The sequence below is a fragment of the Tamandua tetradactyla genome, chromosome 3, assembly GCF_023851605.1.
Source record: "Tamandua tetradactyla isolate mTamTet1 chromosome 3, mTamTet1.pri, whole genome shotgun sequence".
NCBI classification, from domain to species: domain Eukaryota; kingdom Metazoa; phylum Chordata; class Mammalia; order Pilosa; family Myrmecophagidae; genus Tamandua; species Tamandua tetradactyla.
The window spans coordinates 210,307,472-210,326,576 of record NC_135329.1 but is presented as its reverse complement, the minus strand read 5'-3'; the positions used below and the strand labels follow the sequence as shown (position 1 = coordinate 210,326,576).

Below are 19,105 nucleotides of genomic sequence, written 5' to 3'. Positions count from 1 at the left end.
TTTTTTTTAAAAAAAAAGGTCTGTAGCGCTATAGCATTGATTATTAAGGTGCCCTCTTCTGTTCCCTCGTCTCTGCTCCATTCCTCTTGTTTTTGTCTTGTTGTGTTGTTTTAGGAGATATTGTCCTTCTGACATGTCAAGAGCCGTATAAAAAGAAAAAATCTGTGGCTCAGTTCTGGTAATTTGCTTCCATTACCCCCTCCCAATTAACTTCACACATACCTGCCATCCTGCAGTAGTACAAATCATGAATAAAGATAATTCTGATGTTGGGGGGGTACAGTGGGGGAACTAGCAGGGTTTTATTTCCTATTTTTCCCATAATATCTGTATTAAGATAAAGGTAAGATAGAAATGGCTGTTTTTATTGATAACGCAGAGAAGTTTTCACAAACATGAGTAAAATAATTAATGAAACTTATCATTACAGCATTTAGTCTCTGTTTTCAGTTTGATTCTTGAGTTCATTTTCCTCTAGATTATGTTGGCCTTCTACAGCTATTACTAAATTACTTTGCAGAAACAAGCTGGTTTATTTCTGGTGGAAAACTACAATGCCCCTCGAATTCCAGATTTGCATATTCTGTATAAACAGTTAATTGGATGGACTGTAATAAAGAAGATGCTACAAATGAAACAGAAAACCCACCAGGTGATAAGACTGTGACCATCATGAGCACTCAAGATGGCAGTTCCATACATAACCACCATATTCACTGAATATGGTGCCAATGCCCCATTTTTATTCCTGTGACTCAGCAAAGGGCGTTTCAGTTTGTAGAAGCTATTTGGATTTAAATTTATCACTTTTTTGATGGTTACCTGCATGTCCATTGCTGGCAATGGACTTTAACTTTACAACCTGACTCCTAGGTTAAGGGAGGTACACTGTGGTTTCTTTTTCACTTACTTGGATAAGCTAACGTGTAGTAGAAATTTCTTTGGGTAATTCTGAACTGTGTCATTTTTTAATAAAATATCTTAAAAGCAATACAATTGTGATCTATTAGTTTTAAATTAAAATGTTCTGATCTTGTTGAAAGAACAATTATATAAGAATCAAGATTCATGTTTTTTTAATAATTGCCTCTTGACTTCACCCTTTTTGTCATCACTTTAGAATGAAAATTCTCATTTAAATCTAAAAGCTACCTTGTCCTTTGTATTATTAGGACAATAGTACTAGAATACTTATTTATTATATTTCAGATTCTCTGGTAGTCTTAAAGTTACCAGTTCCTCTTGTTCTTTTCCTGCCTTTAGAGACAGTTAAAGCTGGGAGTCAATGAAAATAGTTAATATTTTCTCCTACCAAGGATAGTAAACAGGTAGAGTGATTGAGATAGCGTTAACATACAAATGCTAACATAACTTTTATCTTCACGTGTTGAGTGCCTGGGACATAATAGGAATTCTCTTCCCTTCAACATATTAATATTAAGCTGCTTAAAATTCACCCAGTAACCACCAGTCATAAATGAAACTGTGCCTTTAACAAGCAATTTAAAACTACATATGAGTCTTCTTTGTAGGGCTCATTTAAATACATGTTGGTTTGTATATACTGCATTCTAGTGAGAAAAAATTCACGTCAGATCAGGCAGTAGCTATAAAAAAATGGTTTCATAAAGAAGTTGCATTGCTTTTTTTAAGTAAAATTTTAAAAAATAGAATGTCCAGGTTGAAGTATCCAAAAATAATTTTATATTGTAGCTAAAATCATCTAGATCAATACCTCATTTGATTTTTTATAAGGAGAATTCCATGGTAATATAATAAGTAGATTGTCTTCCGGATCTTCACTGCTCCCACAATAAATACTTAATCAGTTCAAGTAAAAAAAAAAAAGCCACTGTTAGATTTGACCTACTGAGGAAAGGGCCAAGCCTAATTTCACCTCCTTGCACACACACCACAGCCTTATGGCCACCAGCAGGGCATGATCAACATGAAATCAAACTACGGGTCCATAAACATCCAAAGTAAAACAACAGGGTTTGGCTAATGTTGAAACACCAGGAAAGTTCATCTACAGACCAGAGCAGGGCAAACTCTAGGACAGCCCTTATGGTGTTCCATAAAGGAGAAGTTAATCCCTCACTTGGCATAACTGCCCCTAAAGCTCCACTCAAGCAAATCCAAACCCTAATGGCCAAGAGGGTGAAGCAATTTCATAACTGAAAATATCTTCAATCCCCCCTGCTGTATTCACTTCCAAAAAGGAGGAGATCCCTAAAGTACTTTCTCTTCCCCATTCTGATGACACTTCTACACCCAAGAGGAGACCTTTAAAAAAGTTCCAAAGTTTTATGCAAGTTTAGCATTTTTCTTCCCAGGCTTTCATTAGTTTTCCCCTTCCATATGTCTTTTGTTTTTCAAGAATCCCTATTTAACACTTAAATGATGAGTTTCCTGTCACTTTACCATCATCTACTAAGAGGTACCTACAAATATTGTGAGCTTCATTGCTCACCACTCTTTCTTCTCCTCACCATCTCTCCCAGATCATACAGGCACTGCTTACCCATCTTCAGTCTGGCCATGTTCCTTAGAAGAAACATGGAGTTATCATCTCTAAATCTCTACATTTAGAAAAGGGTCCACCAGCACAGCATCAAAGCCACTGTCCCCCAGAAAGTTAATGAGCTCCTGGTTGTGCAGGAACTGGGAGCAGGAAGATAAAAACAGCTGAGTTCTGTTGCACTCTCTAGTACCTTTCCACCACAGCTGGAAAAAACCCTCATTCTTGAAAACCTGCTGCCCAAGACTAGCAAAAGCCGCTTCCAGTTCCCTTCCGAATGGCACAGGGTAACTCTTCAGGGTGTAGGATGCTCCTTCTTTAATGTGCACAGATGCATCAGGCACTATCACCAGGACTTAATGGCCCCTCTGTTGCAGCTCTGGGTGACCCCAAGCATGCTGAGCCAGTGGCTGCCATCCACTGGAACCACCAGCAGCTTCCCACCCTGGGATACAGTGGGGCTGAGCGCACATAGCAGCAGGGCCAGGACAAAGGGACATGGGCCCTGGGACTCTGGGGCCATTGCGCCTAGACTGCTGCTTTGTCAGAGGTTCAGCCTCTCCCACTACATGTTGTAAGAACATGTTGTAATAACTGCACCTAGTTAATGTTTGCTTGTGTCACATGACAATGCCATTGGTGTGCTAAAGATAGTAGGAAATATACGTTTAGAGATAAATTGTGTGGGGCTTTAGGGTTACCTGGTTTCTTTGAACTGTTTTGAAATATTTTCAAACTTAGAGGATAGCTACAAAAATAATACAAACCGCATATGGAGAACTCCAACATACTGCCCCCCACACACAGATCCACCAATTTTAACATTTTGCCACATTTTAATAAATATCTATCCATCTGTTACTGTGTCTATATATCAATACATTTTCTGAACACCTGGGTGCAGGTTCTACACATCAACCTCTGTGAACACTTAATACAGCCATGCACATTTCCTAAGCAAGGATATGCACTTATGTAACCACCTTAAATGCAGTTGAGTTCAAGAAACTTAACAGTGATACAAAATTAAAGCCTGTATTTCAATTTTTCTTATGTCCCAATAATGTCCTTTAGAGCCTTCTCTCCTGCCTTGCTAGATTCCACCCAGGATCATGTATTTAACTGTCATTGTCTTTACTGAGTTTCTTAATAGGCAAAAATAGTTTAACTGAATGAAATTTCTTTTTTTATTTTTTAAATTTTTTTATTAATTTTTTAAAAAAATTACAGGAAACACAAACATTCTTAATATGTGATCATTCCATTCTACATATATAATCAGTAATTCACAATATCATCACATAGTTGCATATTCATCATCATGATCATTTTAGAACATTTGCATTAGTTCAGAAAAAGAAATAAAAAGACAACAGAAAAATAAAATGAAAACAGAAAAAAAACTATACACACCATACCCCTTACTCCTCCCTTTCATTGATCACTGGCATTTCAAACTAAATTTATTTTAATATTTGTTCCCCTTATTATTTATTTTTATTCCATATGTTCTACTCATCTATTGACAAGGTAGATAAAAGGAGCATAAGACACAAGGTTTTCACAATCACACAGTCATACTGTGAAAACTACACCATTATGCAATCATCATCAAGAAACATGGCTACTGGAACACAGCTCTGCATTTTCAGGCAGTTCCCTCCAGCCTCTCCATTACATCTTGACTAACAAGGCGATATCTATTTAATGCATAAGAATAACCTCCAGGATAACCTCTCGACTCTGTTTGGAATCTCTCAGCCATTGACACTTTGTCTCATTTCACTCTTCCCCCTTTTGGTCAAGAGGATTTTCTCAGTCCCTTCATGCTGGGTCTCAGCTCATTCTAGGGTTTTTCTCAATCCCTTGATGCTGAGTCCCAGCACATTCTCAGATTTCTGTCCCATGTTGCCAGGAAGGTCCACACCCCTGGGAGTCATGTCCCATGTAGACAGGGGGAGGTTGGTGAATTTGCTTGTTGTGTTGGCTGGAGAGAGAGGCCACATCTGAGCAACAAAAGAGGTTCTTGTGGTGGTGACTCTTAGGCCTAATTTTAAGTAGGCTTGACCTATCATTTGTGGGGCCAAGTTTCATATGAACAAACCCCAGGACTGGGGGCTCAGCCCACAGCTCTGGTCATCCACACTGCTTGTGAGAATACCAAGAATTCAACTTGGGGAGGTTGAATTTTCCCCCATTCTCACCATTCCCCAAAGGGGACTTTGCAAATACTTTTCCACTCACTGATCAAATCACTCTGGGATTCATCAGGGCATCACTCTGGACAAATCAACAAAATCTCATGTCCTACCAAGGTTCCATGTACTTATGTCGTTCAACCAAGCTATCTACATAAGTTATATTAGGAAATGTACTAGTCAAAATATAAATTTTGTACCAAATAAACATTTTTTGCTTTAGTCTCACACATAAGTTGAAATTTTAAAATATTAATTACCATCTATTTTCAGAACCCTGCAGTAATGACATTCCTTTGTTCTTTCTCATGCATAAACATGTTTAAATATGTATATTTAGTCACTGTCATTATACACTCTAGGTATTCCTAGATTATACCATGTCAATCTTTATCGTCTATTTTTCTTTCTGATTTCATTTGTGTCCCCAGCCCTCCTCCCTCTATCATTCTCACATTCAGCCTCATTCAGTGTTTTAACATAATTGTATTACAGTTAGGTAGTATTGTGTTGTCCATTTCTGAGTTTTTACATTCAGTCCTGTTGCACAATCTGCATCCTTTCAGCTCTAGTCACTCAATATCTTACCCTATTTCCACCTCCTGATGGTCTCTGTTACCAATGAAATTCTCCAAGTTCATTCACCAATGTCAGTTCACATCAATGAGACCATACAGTATTTGTCCTTTTGTTTCTGGCTAATCTCACTCAGCATAATGTCCATAAGGTCCATCCATGTTGTTACCTACTTCATAACTTTATTCTGTCTTACAGCTTCATAATATTCCATCGTATGTATATACCACAGTTTGTTTAGCCACCCGTCTGTTGATGGACATTTTGGCTGTTTCCATCTCTTGGTAATTATAAATAATGCTGCTATAAACATTGGTGTGCAAATGTCCTCTTGTGTCCTTGCCCTCATGTCCTTTGAGTAGAGACAGCATATAGATGGGTCCCATTCCTTAATCCATTCTGCCAGTCCATGTCCCCTGATAGGGAAGCTTAATCCATCAACATTAGTGTTATTACTGCCCAGGCAGTACCCTCCTCTACCATTTTGCCTTTTGGCTTTTATATGTCCTTCTAATTTTCCTTCTTTTTACCTTTACTCATGGTCTTCCTTTCTATACTCTTCTCCACACCTGTCTCTTCTGCCTTCATATCTGTCTCTAGTGCTCCCTTTAGTATTTCTTGCAGAGCTGGTCTCTTGGTCATGAATTCTCTCAGTGAATTTTTGGTCTGAAATGTTTTAATTTCTCCCTTATTTTTGAAGGACAATTTTGCTGGATATAGAATTCTTGGTTGGCAGTTTTTCTCTTTTAATAATTTAAATATATCATCCCACTGTCTTCTCGCCTCCATGGTTTCTGCTGAGAAGTCTACACATAGTCTTATTGGGCTTCCCTTGTATGTGATGGATTGCTTTTCTCTTGCTGCTTTCAAGATTCTCTCTTTCTCTTTGACCTCTGACATACTGATTAGTAAATATCTTGGAGTACGTCTATTTGGATCTATTCTCTTTGGGGTATGCTGTACTTCTTGGATCTGTAATTTTAAGTCTTTCATAAGAGTTGGGAAATTTTCAGTGATAATTTCCTCCATTAGTTTTTCTCCTCCTCTTCCCTTCTCTTCTCCTTCTGGGAGACCCACAACACATATATTTGTGTGCTTCATATTGTCCTTCAATTCCCTGAGTCCCTGCTCATATTTTTCCATTTTTTTCCCTATAGTTTCTGTTTCTTGTCAGATTTCAGATGTTCTGTCCTCCAGTTCACTAATCCTATGTTCTGTCTCTCAAAATCTACCATTGTAGGTTTCCATTGTTTTTTTCATCTCCTCTACCGTGTCTTTCATTCCCATAAGTTCTGTGATTTGTTTTTTCAGACTTTCAATTTCTTATTTTTGTTCATTCCTTGCCTTCTTTATATCCTCCCTCAATTCATTGATTTGGTCTTTGATGAGATTTTCCATATCTGTTTGTATATTCTGAATTAACTGTTTCAGCTCCTGTAGCTCATTTGAATTGTTGGTTTGGTCCTTTGACTGGGCCATATCTTCAATTTTCCTAGTGTGATTTGTTATTTTTTGCTGGCATCTAGACATTTAATTACCTTAATTAGTTTACTCTGGAGATTGCTTTCACTTCTTTTACCTAGGGTTTTCTTGCTGGATGAATTTGTTGACTATCTGTTCTTTGACATTCTGTTCAGCTTTATCTGGACCTCTAGCTTAGGTTTTGTTTAACAGAGGAGAATTTTTCAGTTCTTGTTTTCTTGTTTCTTGCCCTGCTTGTATAGTGCCTTTCCCCACACACACACACACTTAGAAGCATCTACTTAGGTATTATAGACCCCAGCTGGAGTTTCCCACACCAAACTGGCCTCCTATCAGGAGGAAAGAGTCACCTGCATCAGTTTTCTCTGAGGGTGAGACCCAGCAGGTTGAAAGATTTTCCTGTGAAGTCCGTGGACTCCGCTTTTCATATCCTGCCCAGTATGTGGTGCTTGTCTGCCTGTAGGTCCCACCAGTGTAAGATGATATGGTACCTTTAACTTTGGCAGACTCTTCCTGCTGGGGAAGTGGTGGAGACAGAGGAGAGGTTATAGGCTGGTTTTAATGGCTTCAAGTTACCAAGCCCTGGGGTCTGAATTCCTTGAGGGAGGGATTCCACCTGAGTTGAGCTTCACCCCTCTGCTGGGGACAGCAAAGTCTCCAGACAAGCTCTTAATCAACCTTGTTTCTGCCTATGTCTGAGGCAGTTGCGGCCTGGGAAGTCCTGCTGCTGAATCCAGAGGCAGTCAAGCCTTTGTAGAAACATAGCCACAAAAACCTCTGTTTCCTTTTTTTTTTTTCTTTTTCCGTCAGCCATGCCCCCTCAGCTCTGGGGCAAAAATGAGCGACTTCTGCTTTGACCAGGTTCACCTGAGCTGGGGGCCTATTTCTAGTAGCCAGAACGTTTTAATTAATTCTACAATTGGCATTTAGTTGGGCTCAGCCCCTGTTGATAGTAAAGTGTGTTTGCTTTCTGCTCTGGGAAGCAGCCTGTAGGGGAGGGGTACCAGCCGCCGTGGCTTGGGGAACACACGGTTCTTGGGGGGGGGCTTGCAGCCAGTCCAGCTGGTCCAGACTGGGGTACACTGTGTGTCCAGTCACTGACATGGTCCAGGGGCTGTTCTGTACTGTTTCTGGTTATTTAGTAGTTTTTTCTAGAGGATGAACTAAAATGCGCCCATTGTTAAGCTGCCATCTTGGCCCCAATCCCCCTTCTCTTGGGAACAATGAAATTATCCAAAATTGAGACTGTTGAAGGACTGTGGACTTTGGACATTATACATGATGCCTGATGAATGCAGGTGGCTGAAGGGTGCACTGATTGAGAAAATGATTGATGAATAATTGTGTATATATATGATCGAATGTTGTGCTGCTACAAAAAGGAATGAAGTCGTGAGGCAAGCAACAATGTGAATGAACATGTGGGACACTTGGTGAGGCAAAATAAGCCAGAAGTGAAAGAACAATTATGGTATGGTCTCCTTTAGAAAAAGCTCATAAGAAAACAGGGGCCTAGATTGTAAGCTCCTATAGCAGTCACATATAGCCCAGAGTGGTAATTATTGTTTCTGGATTTTGAGAGACTATTATATATACTATATATATATATATGATACATATATTTAGAGATAAAAACAAAGCCAATCAGGTCAGGGTTAAAGTAATTCTGAACACAGGGGCAAGGAAGACATTGCCCATATTTTAGAGCAGTAAATAAATTGGCATCAACATGTCTAAAGGATGAACAGAAATACAGGTAGGCTTTTTTCATAAATACCCATTGTATTTAGAGAGATTAACCCAAAATTGCAAGTCTATAAGAACTACAAATGACAAAATAAACAAGAAAAGTACTGCTGGGATTGAGTTGTGGAGACAGTCAAGGTAGATGCTGGACCACAAGGATCATGGACCCTTAAGGTCAAGTGAGGCTGACAGCCAGTCTCCAGATGACATACCTTGTCCACCTGGGCAATATTTAGATTGTAATAATAATAATGGTGATATAGTATTCATTGAGTGATTTGTTATTGGGGACTGATTATGAGCAAGCTCATCCAGTGAGAAAAAGGAAACTGAAGATTTGAACCAATGTGGTTAACTCCAGAGAACATATTCACAAACTAAAAGAAAATAGCAACAATTCATTTTAAATACCTTCCAACTTTTTAGCAGTTTTACAAATCCAGTAGATGAATATACATTTATAATTTTAAGAACACATTAATAAAGGGGGAAAATCAAGTAAGAATAAATGCCTTCTGATAGGATCAAAAAGAAGAATGGATACTAGAGTCCTTTATAAGAATACATTCATTTAAAAAAAAGAAGTACAGAATAAAGACACATCAACTATAAAAGATCAGAGGAGTTATATAAATTATGTGAATAGGACATAAATGGGCTGATTTCCCTGAATGAAGAAGAAAAAAAAAAGCCAGACCTCGAAAACTCAAGCAAACAAACCCAAATACTGAGTGGTAACATAAGATTCCTCAGAAATTATTGGTAAAACAGTAGTGTCTACCATGGAAATTTGGGATGAGTCAGCCTTCCTAACAAACCCTTTGCCAATTACACTCATATCTCTTCATCCTGACTCCACCTTCACTGGGTTCTTAGGCTCATGGTTTGATCTCAATGACCCCTACTACCATCCTTTCATGGTTTCAGTGTTCCAAGTAGAAGACACCTTTTGATATGCAACTGCCATGATGCATTCCCAAATCTGGAACATCTCCACACTCTACTCCAGTGACCAATTCCAGGTCAGAGACCATCTTGTCAGAATAATTCAGAAATGTTGGAATTCATTATTTTTTCTCTGATGGAGAACCCCAGAGAACCATCTCTGGGACTGTCTCACTTCCACTCAACTTATTTAACCTTTTTGAAACTTCTACCTGGATTGACTGATTAGATCCCCTGTAATCATATCTCCATCTCTTCTAAGACAAGAACTCTAAAACCTATCCTGTCAACACATGCAATTTGCTGGCTGCTTTATCCTTCTACTGAACACTACAAGCAAAAATCTGACACAGTTGAGTTCCACACAGGGATTAGCTTTTCTGCTCCTACATAGCAGAAGAAAACTGCACAACAACAAACACACCACCTCTACCAGTGGAAGATCTTGTTTGAGCCATGCAGTGCTTTCATCATATTATGGACTACCACCCATGAACTCTCATTTCTCTCAGTGACCATGACAACTTAACTACACTACTAGAGACATGTTAGCAAGATAGGTAGACATCTTTAGAAAGAATTGGCAGATGAGGAAGCACTTGAAAGTTTTTTGAAAAAATGCGTTCCACTGGGAACCCTGATTGGGTAAAGGCACCCATACAGACCTGAGGCAGTGATTTCTGTGAGCACAGTTTATGCCCATAATGAAGACCATGTTGGGCATAATGGGCCTGGTATAGTCCATCACTAAGTCTCCTCTGAAGAGCCACACAGACCCATATATGAAAATATCCGCTGGGGTCATCTGTCTCTGCAGGACTCAGAGGCAAAGCTTGCATAGGGAGAGTAAGAAACACAGCAAATGCATTTCAGGGTCTAAAGGGTAGAGCACGTTCTTGACCTGCTGCAGAAATGTCATGTGGTCTGAATTCATCGTTAATAACCTAGGAATACATGAGGAAGGGTTTGGGCACTGTGTGCCCTCAAAATCCAAGTCACATGGAATGAAACACAAAAAAATACACAGCAGGAATAGACAGGTACTCAGCAAGGACCCACAGGGGTAAATGGGGTCAGTTAGAACCACATTATATGAGCTGGCATTCAGAGACCTGATCAGGTCGCTGTCATGCAGTAACCCTGTACAAGACTTTTGAAAGAACATAGTTATGTTTTCAACATTTCTATACTTTTAAAAAACATCTTCAGATAATGTATATGTTGAAAAATCACGAGTCTGCTTCATCAAGAAATGATCATATTCTTCCTGGGTATAGGGAATGGCATAGGTTTTCAGGGTGAAAAATTTGGCTCCTTTGATATGCTTGTTCACCTCTGGCACGAGGAGGATGGCCTGGTGGCCTCTGGCGCTGAGCTCCTGCACCAGGTTCTGCATGCTAAGCCAGTGGCTGCCTTCAAAGGGTACTACCAGCACCTTCCTACCCAAGGTCCAGAAAAGCAGCAGCCCCAGGAGCAGACACAGGGGAAGCTGGAGGCCAGTCACCATCTCAGCAGAGTCCAAGGTGGCTGAATCCACATAAGCCCGTGCCTCCACCTGATGTTTCTCACCCATTTATTACCGAGCCATTGAGCATGATGGAGTGTGATTGGAAGACAGAGACCCTCCTTAAGTGAATCATTACAGAATAAACCTTCCACCCACTTGGCAGGCCCCTCTGTCTATATATAGGATGACCCTCTGTGCTCACTCCAATAAATTCCCCTGACCCCGCCGCCTTCTCAGGGCCATGTCCTCATCCACTCTTTTATCCTTCATCCAAGTGCCCAAACAGGTGTGGGGACACTGGTTTCATTTCCTTGCCTCCCCTTCTCCTGTGAACTGCTGTCTCTCAGTTCTAACTTAGCTCTGAGGGGATCACTGAGGCCTCATTCCCACTGGAAAACTCTGCTGACCATGCCACTATCTCACCCATCTTGAATGCTTCCTTTGAGAACTATTCCTTTGAGCAGCATTCCTTTGAGCAGCTTAGGAAACTGAAACACATTCTTATATATATATGCCCAAAAGAATTTGAAACACATGTTCACACAAAAACTCTAAGCTAATATTCATAGCAGCATGATGCATAAGAGCCAAAAGTAGGAAAATTCCAAATGCCCATCAGATAATGAGTAGTTTCATACAATGTGGTATATCTACAGAACTTAAAGTATTCACCAATAAAATGTAAGGCTACAATATGTAAAAACCTTTAAAACCTGATGCTTAAGTCAAGGGAGCCAGGCATTTGCAAATAGGACTTTTGCAGTTAACAGGTGAGTCTTGATCCATGTGACTAGAGGCTTTATAGAGGGTAAGGTAGGATGCCATCAGGCAGCAGTAGGTCCAGGAAGGAGAGACAACCACGTGACAGAGGACTGCCATCACCAGTACATGCTGACCACAAGAGGAAGCCTGCTTAGCTGATGTCTTAATTTTGGACTTCTTGGGCTTAGATACAAATGCTTGTTGCTTAAGCTAACCTATTTTGCAGTATTTGTCATAGCAGCTCTGGCAAATGAAGACAACCATTAAAGGATAAATCAGTCTTTTTCCACCTCTGGTCCTACTCTTCTGTATCAAAACAGGGAGAGAGACCTTCCTTGCTGTGGGAAATCATTCATCTGATGTTCTATGAACTATCTAATTCCACTTTCTCATCCAACTTTCTCAGTGAATGCACATTCATTTCATTTTCTCTCCTTCCACTCTTTCTGAAGGAAGTTTCAATAGAACTTCCTTCATGACTAGTCTAGTAAGACTACCATCCGAGAAGTTGTCAGTGCCCTCATTAATGAACACAATAGCCAATTCTCCACTTTTATCTCATTCAGCTGAAGTTTGGGCTATTTAGTATCTTCTAAAATGCTTTCCTCCTGTTAATCTGCAACTGACAGTACACCCAAACAGAACCAGCTTGACAAGCTCTTTATTTGTTTTTAATTTTTTCCTTTTTCCACTCAGGAGATGAGAAAATTCATGTAAAGCTAGTGAGAATCCTTATTTAGAAAATTCATGTAAAGCTAGTGAGAATCCTTATTTAGGGTATCTATAATTGACAAAATTTAGAGAAATTCTTTGCCTTGGGAATTTATGAAAACAAAATTATTTATTGAACATGATTATGGCCATGTCTGGGGGGAGGGGATAACTAACTTGAAACAAGCCAAAAATGAATCTTTAAAAAGTATATATTAAAAGCAATAAAGACCACAATTGGTAATGCATAAAATAAAATCAGTGACTTAGATATGCTCTCCCAGAATGAAGGCAGGGAAGGTGGGGATAGAGAAGATAATAAAGGTGAGGAGAAAGATGATAGTGATGAGGTCTGGAGAATAGAAACCCAGGGATGACAACGTTCCCAAATCATAAATCAGAACCAAAAGTTCGGTAATTTAGCAGAGGACAATCTTCAAGCTTTCAGTAAACCTGGGTTTAACTTTGGGCTTCCTGTGCATGGCAGGCAGAATAATAACTTCATGTCTTAATCCTCAGAACCTGTAAATATGTTATTTACAGGAAAAAAGGGATTGTACAGATATGGTTAAGTGAAGGATCCTGAAATAGAATATCTTGGATTATCTGGGTGGGGCCAATGTAATCACAAGGATCCTTATAAATGAAAGAGGGAGGCAGAAGAGTTAGAGATTTCAGGAGGCTGCACTCCTGCCTTTGAGGAGGGAGGATGGAGGCCAGGATTCAAGGAAGGTGGGCAGCCTCTAGGAGGTGGAGAGGGCACTGAAGCAAATTATCCCTAGGGCCTTCAGAAGAAACAGGGTCTTGCACCTTGATTTTATCCCAATGAGACCAATTTCAGACCTCAGTCTTCTAGCAATAAATGTGTAAGATAATAAGTTTGGGTTGTTTTGAGCCACTAAATTTGTGGTAATCTGTTATAGCAGCACTGGGAAACTAATCCACTATATTGGGAGAAATTTTATGCAAAAAGATCAGTCCCTTGGATATAAGAATAAGGGGGGAAAAGTATGCTACTTCTGAAGGAACAAAATGGGACTAGTTTTGGATTTCTCCTGCACACTAGAATATACCAGCTGATAACAAGGAAGTGAATAAATCTGAACCCAAACAAATTGGCACTCAGAGTGGAGTAAGAGACAGTTTCAGGTATATAAAGTCTTCCTAAATTATCAATCTATTATATTTCAGGAAAAATACTGGAATTCATCTTTGAATTAAGTCAATTAAGTCCTTATTCTTATATCCAAGGGACTGATCTTTTTGCATAAAATTTCTCCCAATATAGTGGATTAGTCTCCCAGTGCTGCTATAACAGATTACCACAAATTTAGTGTCTCAAAACAACCCAAACTTATTATCTTACACATTTATTGCTAGAAGACTGAGGTCTGAAATTGGTCTCATTGGGATAAAATCAAGGTGCAAGACCCTGTTTCTTCTGAAGGCCCTAGGGATAATTTGCTTCAGTGCCCTCTCCACCTCCTAGAGGCTGCCCACCTTCCTTGACTCCTGGCCTCCATCCTCCCTCCTCAAAGGCAGGAGTGCAGCCTCCTGAAATCTCTAACTCTTCTGCCTCCTTCTTTCATTTATAAGGATCCTTGTGATTACATTGGCCCCACCCAGATAATCCAAGATATTCTATTTCAGGATCCTTCACTTAACCATATCTGTACAATCCCTTTTTTCCTGTAAATAACATATTTACAGGTTCTGAGGATTAAGACATGAAGTTATTATTCTGCCTGCCATGCACAGGAAGCCCAAAGTTAAACCCAGGTTTACTGAAAGCTTGAAGATTGTCCTCTGCTAAATTACCGAACTTTTGGTTCTGATTTATGATTTGGGAACGTTGTCATCCCTGGGTTTCTATTCTCCAGACCTCATCACTATCATCTTTCTCCTCACCTTTATTATCTTCTCTATCCCCACCTTCCCTGCCTTCATTCTGGGAGAGCATATCTAAGTCACTGATTTTATTTTATGCATTACCAATTGTGGTCTTTATTGCTTTTAATATATACTTTTTAAAGATTCATTTTTGGCTTGTTTCAAGTTAGTTATCCCCTCCCCCCAGACATAGCCATAATCATGTTCAATAAATAATTTTGTTGCAAATAGGACTTTTGCAGTTAACAGGTGAGTCTTGATCCATGTGACTAGAGGCTTTATAGAGGGGAAGGTAGGATGCCATCAGGCAGCAGTAGGTCCAGGAAGGAGAGACAACCACGTGATTAAGTGACTTAATTGACTTAATTCAAAGATGAGTTAAAAGTAAAATAAAAAAGCAAACCAAGCACCTTGGTGGAAGAAATGTTTGGCATTTTGTTTTCATACTACAGTAGAGAAATGTGTGCTTGATTAGAAGCCCTAGGCAAGAAACACTATGAAAGACATGGCACCTTTCCATTTGCAGATAGGTAGAATTCCAAAATTGACAAGGAAAAAGAAAACAATAAGAAGAATGAGCTTACACTAAATGGAAAGAACCAAATTAAGCATATACATTGCATGAACAGTTCAAATCTTATGTTAAAAGAGACTGTGAGATTGGAGTTTATTTAAAAATGTGTTCATACTAAAAAAAAATAATAATATAATATGTGGTCTTCACAAATAAGCATGTAAAAGCATGAGTTTCAAGGAATACAAAAATAACAAGTTTAGCAATATTGACATTAGATAAGGTAGATGGTAAGGAATATTATTTAATGACAAAAGCAAATTTTATGGAGAAAATACAAAAATTATAAACCTATGTGCACCAAACAATCTAGCATATATATCAAAAATTATTAAAACTCCAAAACATGACCAAAATTCAGTTAGCAGGGGATATTGTTTTTACTTTTTCTTTTCTTAGGTGCATGGTCCAGGAATCAAACCTGGATCTCCTGCATGGAAGGTGAGCATTCTACTACTGAACCACCCATACACCCTTAGAAGGGGATATTTTAAGATATCTTTTTTAAAAATTTGGAAGATTCAGTAGATTTTTTAAATAAAAAATTGATTTATGCAGTCAATGAAGTCAGTATTGCAGCTATACATAGACCCTTACAAAAATATATACATTTTTAGATATATCCATGATATTTACAAATAATGATCATATGGGTCCAATATACTAGTCACTAATCACGTATGGCTATTGAGCACTTGAGTTGTACTTAGTCCACATAAGATATAAGTGTAAAATATGTATAATATTTTGATGACTTAATATGAAAAAAAAGAGAATGCAAAATATCTCATTAATAATTTTATACTGAATACATGCTGAAAGGATAATATTTTATATATTTGGATAAATAAAACATATTATTAATATTGATTTTATATGTTTACTTCTACTTTTTTAAAAACATGCCTAATAGAAATTTTAAATTATAAATGTGGCTTCCATTATTTCTGTGGACAACACTGTACTAGACAACAGAGAAGATCTCTTCAGAAATTATCAAAAGCAGTGACTTTACAAAAAAAATTATCTAATTATAATCCAAAATGATTAAGAAAAAAAGGAAAGTTAAAAGTCTTAACTATACATAAATTAAAAGACAGCACCAATATAGCCATAAAATAAAATTGAAAATCAAAAATTGAAATTAAAATTCTCCAAAACAATGAAAGGGAGAGAGATTACACCAAAACCTAACAAACAGAAAAAGTTGCATTTTCAGCCTTCAACAATATAATGCTTCAATGCAAGGATCAATTAAATAATTTAAAAAATAAACTGAAATTAGCAAAATAGAATTAAAAAGAGCAATGGGAGTAAACAAAACACAATGCTGTTTCTTTGAGAAGACCAATAAAATAATTTATCATAAGTCTTTTAATTGGAAGAATGATAAAGAGCAAACATATAGAAGACTTGGACTTTGACCTTTCATCTTAGAGAAAAAAAAACAAAAGCTACTAAAGGAGTCAGATGGGTAAACTAAACCAAATAAGTAAGGGTGACAGTAACTCAAATTTAAAAAAGAGAAGAATTAATGTGACAAAAATCTTAATATTGAGCCTATCATGTATAATACATGATGAAGATCATAAGTAAATGATCTTTTATGCACCAAATAAATAGGCTTCAATATGTCTAAAGGAAAATCAGAAATGCTGGCAGACACTCTCCGTAATACACTTGTATTTCCAAGGCTTAACCCACAACTGCAAGTCTACAAGAGCTATAAATGTCAAAATAAACAAGAAATAACAGCTGAGATTGAGTTGTGGAGATTGCCAAGGGTCAAGGTAGATACTAGACCACAAAGATCATGGACTGTGAAGGTCAAGTGGCAGACAGCCAGTCTCTAGATGACACATCTTGACCACTTGGGCAATATTTTGATTATACCAATAATAATGATGATAGATACCATTTATGGGGTGATTTATTGTTGGGACTGATTATGATCATGCTCACCCAGCTAGAAGAAGGGCACTGAAGTTTGAACCGATGCAGTTAACTTCAGAGGACATATTTATATAGACACACTAAATTAGCAATAAATCATTTTAAACACTTTCTTACTTTTCAGCAGTTTCACAGATCCACTAGATGAATATACATTGATAATTTAAAAAATATAACAACAAAGGGGAAGAATCAAGTATGAATAGTTGCCTTCTGACTTCATAAAAAAGAAGAATGAAGATTAGAATCCTTTATAATAAACCATTCATTAATAAAAAGAAATACATAGTAAGAAAACAAGTATAAAAGATCTAATATAATAGGAGTTATATAAATTAGATTAATAGGACATGAATAGGCTGATTTCCCTATAAAAGTGACAGTTCACTTACTGGATTAAGAAATGAAACCCAGCTCCCCCACCACCACCAAATTCAAACAAATGCATCCAACTGTAGAGGGTTAATGCAAGATGCCTCTGAAATTAATGATACAATAGCAGTTACTATCATGGACACTTGGGGTGGTGTGGCTTCAATTTTGTGGTGTAGTCAATGTCCAGACAAACCCTTCACCTATTACACTCCCATCTCTTCATCCCTGACCCCACCTTCATGGGTTCTTAGGCTCATGGATTGATCGCAATGACCCTTACTACCATCCTTTCATGATTTCAGGTTCCCAAGTAGAAGACCCATTTGACATGCAATTGTCATGATGCCTACCCAAATCTGGAACATCCCCTAGTCTACTCTAGGGACAAACTCCAGGTCAGGGACGTACTGTCAGAAAAGCTCAGAAAAGTTGTAATTCATTATTTTTCACTCTAATGACAAGCCCTAGTCCCCTCTCTCTGGCATTGTCTCAGTTCCACTTAACTTATTCAACATCTTTGAAACTTCAACTGGTTTGACTAGTTAGGTCAAACCAGATGTTAATCACATCTCCATCCCTTCCAAGACAGGACCTTGAAAGCCTATATTGTCAACAAGGGCAATTTGCTGGTTCCTAAAACACACACTTAGGTCAGTTCCCCAGCTGGATCAGATTTTCTTCTTCTACATAGCAGAAGCCATTTCTACAACCACGAAAAGGTACCTCTATGTATGGACAGTCTTTGTTGAGACACGCGGTGGCTTGTCATCATATTATGGACCCCCACCCCTGCCTCTCCTTCCTCTCAGTGACCATGCCAACTTAATCACACTACTGGAGACACTTTAACAATATATCTCCCCAAAGGTTGTTAAAGGGAGAATGAGAGGTAGACATGTTTAGAAAGACTGGTAGATACGAAAGCACTTGAAAGAAAGTTTTAAAAACTGTGATCCACCGGGAACCCTGAGCGGGTAAAGGCACCCATACAGACCTGAGGCAGTGGCTTTCTGTGGGCACAGTTTATGACCCCAATGAAGATCATGTTGGGCATGATGGGTTTGGGATAGTGCATCACAAAGTCTCCTCTGAAGAGCCACACAGATCCATATGTGAAAGTATCCACTGGGGACATCTGCCTCTAGAGGAGCTCAGAGGCAAGGCTTGTGTAGGAGGAGTAAGAAACATGGCAAATGTATTTGAGGATCAGAGGGTAGAGGATGTTCTTGACCTGCTGCAAGAACATCATGTGATCTAAATTCACCGTTAATAACCTAGGAATATATGAAGAAGGGTTTGGGCACTGCGTGCACTCAAAATCCAAGTCACATGGAAGGAAATGCAAAAAATACATAGCAGGAATAGACAGGTGCTCAGTCAGCAAGGACCCACGGGGTAAACTGGGTCAGTTAGAACCACATCAAATGAGCTGGCATTCAGGGACTTGATCAGTTCCTTGTCATGCAGGAACCCTGTACAAGATGTATGATAGAGACTAGGTACATTTTTCAACAATTCTATACTTTTTAAAAAAATCTTCAGATAGTGAGTGTGTTCAAAAATAATTTACATCTGGCCTGCCATGACATTGTCATATTCTTCCTGGGTGTAGGGAATGGCATAGGTTTTCAGGGTGAAAAAGTTGGCTCCTTTGATGTATATGTTCACCTCTGGCATGGTGTCCTCTGGCACTGAGCACCTGTACGAGCTTCCGCATGTTGAGCCAGTGGCTGCCTTCGAAGGGCACCACCAGCACCTTTCCACTCTCAGCCCAGGGCCCGGAGTCCAGGAAAAGCAGCAGCCCTGGGAACAACCACAGGGGAAACTGGAGGCTGGTAACAATCTCAGCAGCATCCACGGTGACT

The 19,105-nt window shown here is 38.7% G+C and overlaps 1 protein-coding gene, 1 long non-coding RNA gene and 1 pseudogene across 4 annotated transcripts in view; 1 reads left to right on the top strand and 2 right to left on the bottom strand.

Moving 5' to 3' along the window:
- LOC143678263 (uncharacterized) overlaps positions 1 to 19,105 on the top strand; it is a 338,248-nt gene that overhangs the window by 94,293 nt on the left and 224,850 nt on the right. The gene's annotated exons all lie outside the window — the stretch shown is intronic.
- Positions 1 to 19,105, bottom strand: part of LOC143678259 (UDP-glucuronosyltransferase 1A3-like) — a 40,686-nt gene that overhangs the window by 8,907 nt on the left and 12,674 nt on the right. The window contains exon 1 of one of the 2 annotated variants that reach the window (XM_077155485.1): positions 18,235 to 18,459. The exons of the other annotated variant lie outside the window; for it this stretch is intronic. Within the exon in view, the coding sequence (XP_077011600.1) occupies positions 18,235 to 18,375 (141 nt within the window). The 5' untranslated portion in view covers positions 18,376 to 18,459. Of the gene's footprint in view, positions 1 to 18,234; positions 18,460 to 19,105 lie in introns of those variants that run through there. 2 annotated transcript variants of the gene reach the window in all.
- On the bottom strand, positions 8,425 to 12,596 carry LOC143678261 (UDP-glucuronosyltransferase 1A3 pseudogene; annotated as a pseudogene).